The 10,125-nt window shown below is 30.7% G+C and overlaps 1 protein-coding gene across 4 annotated transcripts; it reads left to right on the top strand.

The window, feature by feature from the left end:
• The first annotated feature begins 24 nt into the window (after positions 1–24).
• Positions 25–8,612, top strand: LOC124498944 (sodium/calcium exchanger 1). Of its 4 annotated transcripts, XM_075728443.1 has the most exons (10): positions 25–1,276; positions 4,369–4,610; positions 4,815–5,111; positions 5,193–5,599; positions 5,726–5,817; positions 5,923–6,056; positions 6,121–6,220; positions 6,284–6,388; positions 6,453–6,611; positions 6,679–8,612. In XM_075728443.1, the coding sequence occupies exons 1-10, from the start codon at positions 1,261–1,263 to the stop codon at positions 7,047–7,049; spliced, it is 1,923 nt and encodes a 640-aa protein (XP_075584558.1). In that variant the 5' UTR covers positions 25–1,260; the 3' UTR covers positions 7,050–8,612. The 4 variants fall into 4 exon arrangements, with proteins under 4 accessions (XP_075584558.1, XP_046918733.2, XP_075584557.1 ...); XM_047062777.2 differs by lacking the exon at positions 25–1,276 and having other exon boundaries at positions 2,037–4,610; XM_075728442.1 differs by lacking the exon at positions 25–1,276 and having other exon boundaries at positions 2,202–4,610; positions 6,287–6,388.
• The last annotated feature ends 1,513 nt before the right edge of the window (positions 8,613–10,125 follow it).

Genomic DNA, 10,125 nt, shown 5'->3' with positions numbered 1-10,125 from the left:
GTCGCGAATGTAATCTATCTCTTTATCATGGTTATGCGTTAGTTTTGGTGTGTGTGTGTGCGTGTCTGTGTTATTCTGATCTTGATTCTACTTCCTCACCCGTACATACATTCAATGTGTTTTTTTTGCCAGTGAATTTTCATCATTTACTGTGTGTGTGTGTATGTGAAAATGTAGTTGTTTGGAGCCAACCATTACCAAACAGAATATATTGCTCAATTGCAAAAGAATTTCGGCGCATGTTTGAGTTGTTTGTTTTTATTATATGATATGTATGGTATAATGATTCTTCTATTCACCCAAAAATAATTCTTCACTCATCTCATATCACCACCATCAACTTGGTTATGATGAATACATAGAATGGAAAGAGAGAGATAGAAAAAAGTTTTGAATTGTCTATGATATGCTACATGCTGATGATGATGATGATGATGGTTGGTAGAACTCTACGACAAATTTTTTTTCTGTTGTTGTTTTTGTCTTGAAACAAACGATAAAAAAACTGGGCAAAAAAAATTTTTTTTTCTCCGTTACCCAAAAAGAAAACAGTGAACAAGAAAAAAATTTATAATTTTCAACTCTCTCTCTCTCTTTTCCTCTTTCTGATTCATTCATTCACTATAGATGACTTTTAGCGGAATTTTTTTATTCTTTATTCTTCGTTTGTCGTCGTCGTCGACATCGTTTGTTGTTTGTTATTACTAGACCATGTCTTGATTCAATAAAAGAGTGAGTGAAAGAAAATGAAAATTCCGAATTCTTGTCGTTGTCGTTGATGATGATTCTATGTTTTTGTCTCTGTGTGTGTGTGTGATTGATAATGTTTCCTTTTTTTCGTTGTCAAAATGATTATGATGGTGTTTGAATCAACTAGCCATATCGACCAAAAAAAAGACACATAACAAAATCTTGATTGTATTTTTTTTTTCTTTTTTTTTGATTGAAATTATGCACTTTTATAGTGGGTGTTTTTCGTTTGTTTGTTTATATGTGTGATGACCGTGCCGTGTTATTTGAAATGATTAAATTGAATTACAAAACAACAGCAACCATTTGATATTTTCATCATCATCATCGTCAAGTCAGTCAGTCAATCTTATTTATTATTCATCGTGTTTTATCTGAAAAAGTCTCGTCTCATCTTTCAGTTGTCTGTTTTTTTGTTTTTGTTTTTGTTTTGTTTTCGTCATTCAATCATTCATTCAATTATTTTGAATCAATTGTAAATACTTTCATAAATGGAAATATTACAGATGTATGAGAGAATCATTGGGTAATTTTGTACAATTCAATTCTTTATTATTTGCATCATAATAACAGCAGCAGCAACAACAACAACAACAAGAAATCATGTGGTGAATCGTATCGATGTGATGATGATAAGTGAATGTTTGAATAGTCTTTTCTCTACAATCAATATGATTCAATCATCACCTATTGAACGAATTTGCTGAAATTCTTTGAATATTCGATCAGATCGATACAACAGCAGTAACAACAACAACTAACAACGATCAATAACAATAATAACAAAAACCAGAAAACTTGAATTGTAAATTAGAAAAAAAAATCATTATTTCATTTTCATTCATTCGATTCAATTCTTTCTATCTGTCGATTTGTGTGTGTGTGTGTGTGTATGTAAAACATTGAAAGAATTGGCATCACTTCAATGCAAATATTTTATTCTCTTCTTCTTTTTCTTTTTTTTCCCATCATTTCAACTCACACTCAACACACACAATTGTCTTTGATGGTTTTTTTTTCTCATGGTGATATATACCCTTTTTTCAACCAAATAAAACAAAACAAAACAAAAAAAAATGAAGAATGTTTATAATAATTGAATTGAATTGAAAAAAACTGAAATTTTCAACAAACAATGAAAAACAATAAATAAATGCCATCATCATCATCAAAGATTATTAATGTCATCACTCTATTTTTTCCAGCAACAAAAAATTAGAGATAATTATTTATTCCAAAAAAAAAACAAAAACATAAAACATTTTTATTATCATCATCATCATCATTTAAATCTTTTCATTTGAATCAAAAAAGTGCTATAAAAGTTAATTTCCGTTGTTGTTGTTGTGTTTTATTACTTTTTTGAAAAAAAATTCTGATTTAAAAAAAAACAAATTTCATTTTGTGCATCAATGCCAAAAACAAGATGATGATGATGATAATAATTTTTTTTTGAAGAATTTGTTGTTTAAGAATTTTCATAATCATCAACATTATCGAAAATTTTCGTTTCGTTTTTTGTGCATTCTTCTTCTCTACTCGGCAATAGACTATTATCAATTTACCTGCCTCTATAATTTCCAAATCGAATGAATATAAATGAAATGCACATTCTTTTTGAATGAATAAAATGAAATGACGGTGAATAAATAAAAGAAAAAAAAATTGAAAATGTAAACTCATCATCATTGCTGAGAAAAAAAAGCCATCAATTCAAAGTTGTTTTTATTGTTGTTGTTGTTGTTGTAGAGATATTTGTCACTGCAACATCATCAACAACCACACTAAACCATTATCATCATCGTCATCATCATACGCCGACATATAATTATCACATCTCAATAACCGCATCCGTTTTTTTTTCTTTTTCCTCATTCATTCATTCATTCATTCACATTTATTTATTTTCATTCCAAGTCATCTCTCGCAATATATTTGCATTGTTCTCGTTTTTTTCTCGTTCTCTCACAAATTCAAAGATTCTCCTCTTCATTTATATTATTTATATACTTTAACCACTCACACTCCCACCACTTACGATTTTTTTTTCACTTTGAAGATTCTGGAAAAAAAACCATACATACCAACACATGCCATTAGTGTTCTGTGTGTTTGTTTTGCACATTTTTTTCCACCGTTTTTATCATCATCATCATCATTGTCGTTGTTATTCTTTTGCCATATTGTTGCCTATTCTTGGTTAATAATAATAATACACTCACAAAGACACAACAGCCAACAGAATCGAAAGAATCTCACTTTTTATTCATTAGAATAAATATCAAAAATGCACTGGTTTATGATATCTATTCTCAATATCAATGATTTTTTTCTGTTTCCTATTCTTCAAAAATATGGCGATTTATAAAAAAGAATCCTCATAAATAATGATACGGATATTTTCAAATGTTCAATCCGTTGTTGCCTTTGATATGGTGATTATGTTTAAAATTATTATGATTTGTGTTTATCGTGATGGTGATGGTGGTGGTGGTGGTGGCGGTGGCGGTGGTTTTGAATGTCACACAAACATCACATTATAATGTAGAAAGAAAAATAAAAATGTGGCAAAAACATCAAATCGCAAATTATTCAACTATCGATACACAATTGTATCAATCCTGCACTAAACGTTTCAAATTTGGCACATTCAATTTTTAATTCTTTCATCAATTCAATCAAGTGCTACTAAATTTTCCACATCTCTTTTGTGTAAAAAAAATCAATTCTCATCAATCACCTTGATTAATTCGGAATTTTTTTTTCATTGAGAAAAAAACATTTTTCAACTAAAAAAAAGAAAAGAAAACATGATGGAAAAACAAATCCATTCGATTTTTGTATATATCTTCATCATCATCTACTGCCATTTAATCGGCCATGTTTTGTGTGGTGGTGGTCGTAATCATTCTGATGAAATAGAATTAGAACCAGGTAGCATCAGATGTTCACCTGGTCTAATCATACCGGTATGGGAACCTACCACAAATTTAGCATTAGGTGATATTATTGCCCGTGGTGTTATCTATTTCGTATTACTTGTCTATATGTTTGTTGGTGTTTCGATCATAGCGGATAAATTTATGGCCGCAATCGAAGTCATTACTTCACAAGAGAAACAAATTACAATCAAAAAGCCAAACCGTGAACCACAAGTAATTAGTGTACGTGTTTGGAATGAAACCGTATCGAATCTAACATTGATGGCATTAGGTTCATCTGCGCCGGAAATTTTACTTTCAATCATTGAAGTTTATGCTCAAGATTTTCAAGCCGGTGAACTTGGACCCGGTACTATTGTTGGTAGTGCAGCATTCAATATGTTTGTCATCATTGGTATTTGTGTGTTTTGTATACCAAATGGTGAATATAAGAAAATCAAACATTTACGTGTATTTTTTGTTACAATGATTTGGAGTGTTTTTGCCTATATTTGGCTTTGTTTAATATTAACATGGACTTCATATGGTGTGATTGAAATCTGGGAAGGTTTAGTTACATTTATGATGTTTCCAGCAACCGTATTAACAGCATATATTGCTGATCGTCGTCTTTTAGTTTATAAATATTTATCAAAAAAATATCGTATGAATAAACGCGGCATGATTGTCGGTGCAGAAGGTGAAGATATGGAAATGTCACAAACAAAAATGAATCATATCAATGATAATGGTTTCAAAACTTTTGAAGAAATTGATGAAGAAGCCAGAGAATTTGAAGAACATCGACAAGAATATATGCAAGTATTACGTGAGATAAGAAAAAAACATCCATCTGCATCGATGAATGAGATTGAAGTATTGGCACGGAATGAAATTATGAATCGTGGCCCAAAAAGCAGGGCTTTTTATCGTTTACAAGTAAGTTTTATTCAATTTTTTTTTCTCGTTCAAAAAAATTATAAATGAGTGAATGAATTTACTTGCACTTGATTTTTTTGTTGTCATCTTTTCGACAAATATTTGTCTATTCGTTTAATTATTAATTATTGCTAGTTGATAAATATTGAAATTTGTCATTTTTTTAATTTAAAAAATTTTTTTGCTTCAAAAATTTTTCAAAAGGCAACACGAAAATTGACCGGTGGAAATGTGCTCAGTAAACGACGTGTTGAAAAGAAAAAAGAGATGAAAAAATCTACGAAAAAAGATGATAATACAATCAAAGTATTTTTTGATCCAGGCCATTATACTGTCATGGAAAATGTGGGACAATTTGCTGTTACCGTATCACGTGAAGGTGATCTTAATCATTCGATTTGTGTTGATTTTAAAACTGAAGACGGTACAGCAAATGCTGGTTCCGATTATGAAGCCGTTGAGGGTACGCTCATTTTTCGTAGTAGTGAAGCACATAAACAGGTAAATTGTGATGGATGTTTTGCTTGTAACAAGAAACTAAGTTTTTTTTCTCCATTTCTAATCAATCAAATCAATGTTTAGATTTATATAACCGTTATTGATGATGATGTATTTGAAGAAGATGAACATTTTTATGTCATATTAAGTAATCCAAGATTTTTAAGCCATGATAATTTAAATGGCATCAATCAAACTGCTGCTGGTAGCAGCAGTGGTGCGAATCAAAATTTACCCAAATTGCAATTAAGTACACCGGCTGTTGCTACCGTCATGATATTGGATGATGACCATTCGGGTGTATTTTCATTCTCTGAAGGACAATATGAAATATCCGAATCTGTTGGTGAATATCATCTAGAAGTTAGCCGTTATAGTGGTGCAAGAGGAAAAGTTATATTACCATATAAAACAACTGAAGGTACAGCTAAAGATGGTAATGATTTCGTGCAAACATCTGGACATATTGTATTTGAAGATAATCAAACATCGTTAGTATTAATCTATTGTTGTTATTACTATTGTCGATCAATCATCATCATATTATTAATTCGATTAATTTTTTCCCCAAAAAACAACCATCATCATCATGATCATCATTCATGAAAAAATAATAGGCAATATATTCCAATCAACATAATGGACAATGAAAGCTATGAAAAAGATGTAATATTCTATGTTGAACTTGGTGAACCAATCCGTGAAGAAGGTGCTTATTTAATATTGATGATAAAAAATTTGATTATTTTCTCATATATTAATTCTATCAATTTCAATTTCTTCTTATTATTATTCTAAACATCAATATATTAAGATTTAAATGCCGATAATGATGATCGTGAAGCACAAACAGCAGCCGATGCTGATGAAATTGCATTGTTAGGAAAGCCAAAATTGGGTGAACTTTATAAATGCCAAATTCGTATCCATGAAAGTAAAGAATTTAAGGTATTACGATCTGATATATTGATGTGACAATGTTCTAATTAAATCTTAAATAAAATAAAATTAGAGTATGGTTGATAAACTTATTTCAAAAGCAAACACAAGCATAACGATTGGATCATCATCATGGAAAGAACAATTTATTGAAGCAATAACCGTTTCTGCAGGTTTGTTATTCATTGAAATTGATTTATTTTATTCGAATTTTAAAATTTTTCGCTATTTCATAGGAGATGATGATGATGATGATGAAAAAATACCAACATGTTCAGATTATGTGATGCATTTTTTCACATTATTCTGGAAATTATTATTTGCATTCGTTCCGCCAACAGGTTTTTGTTTTATAATTTTTAAAAATTTTTTCTAACAATTTTAATTCTTTTACCCATAATATAGATTATATGAATGGATGGCTTTGTTTTGTTTGTTCGATTCTGATGATTGGAGTCCTAACGGCATTCATTGGTGATCTAGCATCACATTTTGGTTGTACCAGTGGAATTAAAGATACTGTAACAGCCATTTCATTTGTAGCATTGGGAACTAGTGTTCCAGGTATGTTGTATCAATTTACAATGGTTGTGAATGAATTGTTATTTTTTCATACCAATATTTTATTTAGATACGTTCGCCAGTAAAGTGGCTGCTCAAAATGATAAATATGCCGATTCATCAATCGGTAATGTTACTGGCAGTAATGCTGTCAATGTTTTCCTTGGTATCGGTATTGCATGGACATTGGCTGCCTTTGTTAATGCATATAGAGGAAGAGAATTCCGTATCAATCCGGGTAGTTTAGCATATTCGGTTACATTATTTTGTGTATCAGCCGCATTCTGTTGCCTAATATTAATGATTCGACGACGAGCTGGTGGTGAGCTCGGTGGACCACTTATTTCAAAAACATTGACAACAATATTATTTGTCAGCATTTGGTTATTCTATATTCTAATGTCATGTTTAGAAGCATATGAAGTTATTCCGGGTTTTTGAAAACAAAAACAAAAAGCCAAAATTATTTTTTATTTCAAGAAAAAACGGCGCTATACATATACATCAAGACATTATTCAAGGGTATCAAGAAAACAAATGACGGAACAAAAAAAAACAACAACAAAAACTTTAATTATATCAAGTTCGTCCACTGAATGAAGATTTCGTCGAAATGTGTGTATGTTGTGATCATTTGAAGAAAAGGCCAACCATTTTGATCCGTTAAAATTAATTCGTTTCGATTTTTTTCTTGTGAATTCAATTTGTAAATGCCAATTCTATTTCTTGAAAAAAAGTGAATTATCTCCTAGCAGATAACAATAATAACGCCCTATTAACTTGCCAAAAAAAAACAGAAGAAAACTACATTGAAATTGAAACCAACAACGACCATCGACAATTATCGATTTCTCATGTGTAAATATACAAACAATAACATTACAAAACAAAACAAAACAAATACTTTCATCCTATCCCTATTTATTTATTCCTTTTCTTTCTTAAAAAAGTTTTTTTTTCAAAAAAAAGTTTAGTCTATTTTCTTGTCTTGTTTTTTCGGTTTGTCCAATTCTGACAATTTTAAATTTTTAATAGTTGAAAAATTTTATTTTCAATTGTCTTGTGTATAATTACACAACCAACAATTTCTCTCTTTCTGATCAATAGTGATTCTCTCTCAATCAATCTCTTCTAAAAAAAAATCTGATTTGTCCATAATTTTTTCCCTTTATCTGTTTTCGTGAACGCTATTCTAGTGTTTTTTCTTTGCAATTAGATCCTATTCCTTTTTCCCGTATACTCGCTCGGGAATTTCTTTTTTTATTCGAATTTGTTTTCATCTCCGCCCAATCGATTCATTCATTAATCTTAGCTAGACAATTTATTTGAAATGAAAACGAAAATTCTTTATCAACATCGAAAAGGCTTTACCTCTTAGCCGTTTCGATAAAATAGTTTTAATTCAATTCTTTATTAGCCAAATTAAAATTTAAAAAAAACGAATCGAATATTTATTCTATTACACATTACATGCATAATACACAAAAAGATGAAAAACAAAAACAAAAAGACAAAAGAGAATATGTTTGACAAACCGAGAAACATTTGGCCTTATCATCAATTGTTATAATATAATATATTGATCGTTATTGTTAATTAATTCGTTCGTCGTCGTCGTCGTCGTTGTCGTTTATTTTTTTGAACAAAAAAAAAATTTGTTAAAATCGATATATGTTATTATACCATTATTATTATCATTGTTGTTGTTGTTGTTTTTAAAATGGATTGTTTTTAATTATCATTTCTATTGTATTTTTTTTCTGGGATTGTAGAAATTTGTTTTTTTCCTTTTTCTCTTTTTTTTCTAATCATCTTCATTTGAAATTCAAATTCATTTCTCGCCATTTGCCATATATATAATATTTCTTCCATTCCCATTATTGTCATTATTATAAATCGTTCAATTGTAATTTCAGTAAATATTATATTGAATGATTTTTCTTTTCCCTTCTTTGTCTGATGATATGAATAATAATAATCGTTAAATGCAAACTATTTTCAAAACATTGATTTCATCTTTTTTTTTAATTATTACAATTGAACAGAGTTGATTCATTTCATTTTTATTTTGTATCGACCACCACCTGTTTGTAGTTGTTTATTTTAGTCAACAGATAGAGCCACTTCTAATTAAAATAGTCATTTTTATTGTTAACAGATGGCGTAAATCTCTGGTATATAGCCTTATGAATTGATACTTTTCGAATAAATCGTACAAGTGACATGCAAACATTTCATTTGAAAAAATATTTCACCTCTGAATGTATGGCCAACATACTCATGATTTAAACGCATGGTTTAAATTAATTGTTAACATTTTTTAATCATCTTGTAGCTGCGCATAGTCCTGCCTATTTCAATTTCTTCCCATTTCGACCGTGAATGTTGGTGAGAGAGACGAGCACGTTTTCAACGATCAGTTCAGATCACTAACTCACACTCACATGAACACGACGATCAAAATCTGTCTTGAATAAAAGTGATTTCTCGACTATCCAAGAGCTGGACCGAATTTCCTATTTGTCTTGTAACAATCTAATAATAACATTCTTCCAACCGTGGCTTCTTCCATCAGCACCATGGATGACAACGATTAAGTGAATGAATGATACGACGATCGAGAGAACCGCAATGACAACGACGCACGAAGAGAACGACAACGAACGAAGAAAATAAATGGTTTTTAATAATGGGTTTTACGAAGTCGGGTACCGCATATGGAGATAACATGACGCCAGAGAAATTAAGAGACGAAGTCAAAAAATTGATCCAACGAATAAAATTAGCTGAGCTGTCATTGTTTCATCTAGGAGAAAACGTCACGTACAAAACAGTCAAGTCAATATACGACGACATCATAGCTTTATTATTAGACAAAAAAGCTGAAAAATTGTTGATGTTGAAACCAGAAAGAATTTCCAATTCGAAACGTTCCAGAGCAAAACGTTCACATTCCGCCAATAAATGTCAAAGTTGAAGATGTAATCAATTGCTTTTTGAAGATGAAAGAATCGATGGAAAAACAAACGAAAGAAATCAAAACAACATTGTCAAAAGATGGCTCAGACCGAAATAATAAATCGAATGACACCATAGATAGTGAACAAGCCGATGTTACATCACCTGATTCACAGTAACAATCAACATCGACAAGTGACAATCATCCACAACAAACGACGAACAGTAATACGAACGCAAACGACAAAACGGTGATATTTATCAAAACGGCGGCCAATATATCTTATTAATCACTAATACGTACGGTTTGGTGAAGTCGGTGCAGAAGCTTGAAAAGTGTGATCCATTGGAATACCATGCGTTTCGTAAAGCAATGTGTCACTACATTATCGAGAATCAACAATGGTAATGCTAACAAATTGATGGAGATAACCTGATACCATAGCAACAAAAGATCGATACAAAAGTGTCGAAAAAGCCATCGACGTCAGATCAATGCGAACTGCATCAACCAGTTGGACGGCAGAGTGAACATCGAATTCCGATGCATCCACATAGA

This window comes from Dermatophagoides farinae, chromosome 2, assembly GCF_024713945.1.
Source record: "Dermatophagoides farinae isolate YC_2012a chromosome 2, ASM2471394v1, whole genome shotgun sequence".
Lineage (NCBI taxonomy): Eukaryota > Metazoa > Arthropoda > Arachnida > Sarcoptiformes > Pyroglyphidae > Dermatophagoides > Dermatophagoides farinae.
Note: the sequence above shows the minus strand (reverse complement) of the source record. Positions and strands in the feature narration are given on the sequence as shown.

What these genes read in the sequence shown, in the direction of transcription:
- LOC124498944 (XM_047062776.2), top strand. Translation starts at nt 3,561, where the DNA reads ATGATGGAAAAACAAATCCATTCGATTTTTGTATATATCTTCATCATC. An exon ending in TGAACCAATCCGTGAAGAAG is followed by an intron (nt 5,818 to 5,922) that starts GTGCTTATTTAA and finishes CAATATATTAAG; the next exon opens with ATTTAAATGCCGATAATGAT. An exon ending in TGCATTCGTTCCGCCAACAG is followed by an intron (nt 6,389 to 6,452) that starts GTTTTTGTTTTA and finishes CCCATAATATAG; the next exon opens with ATTATATGAATGGATGGCTT.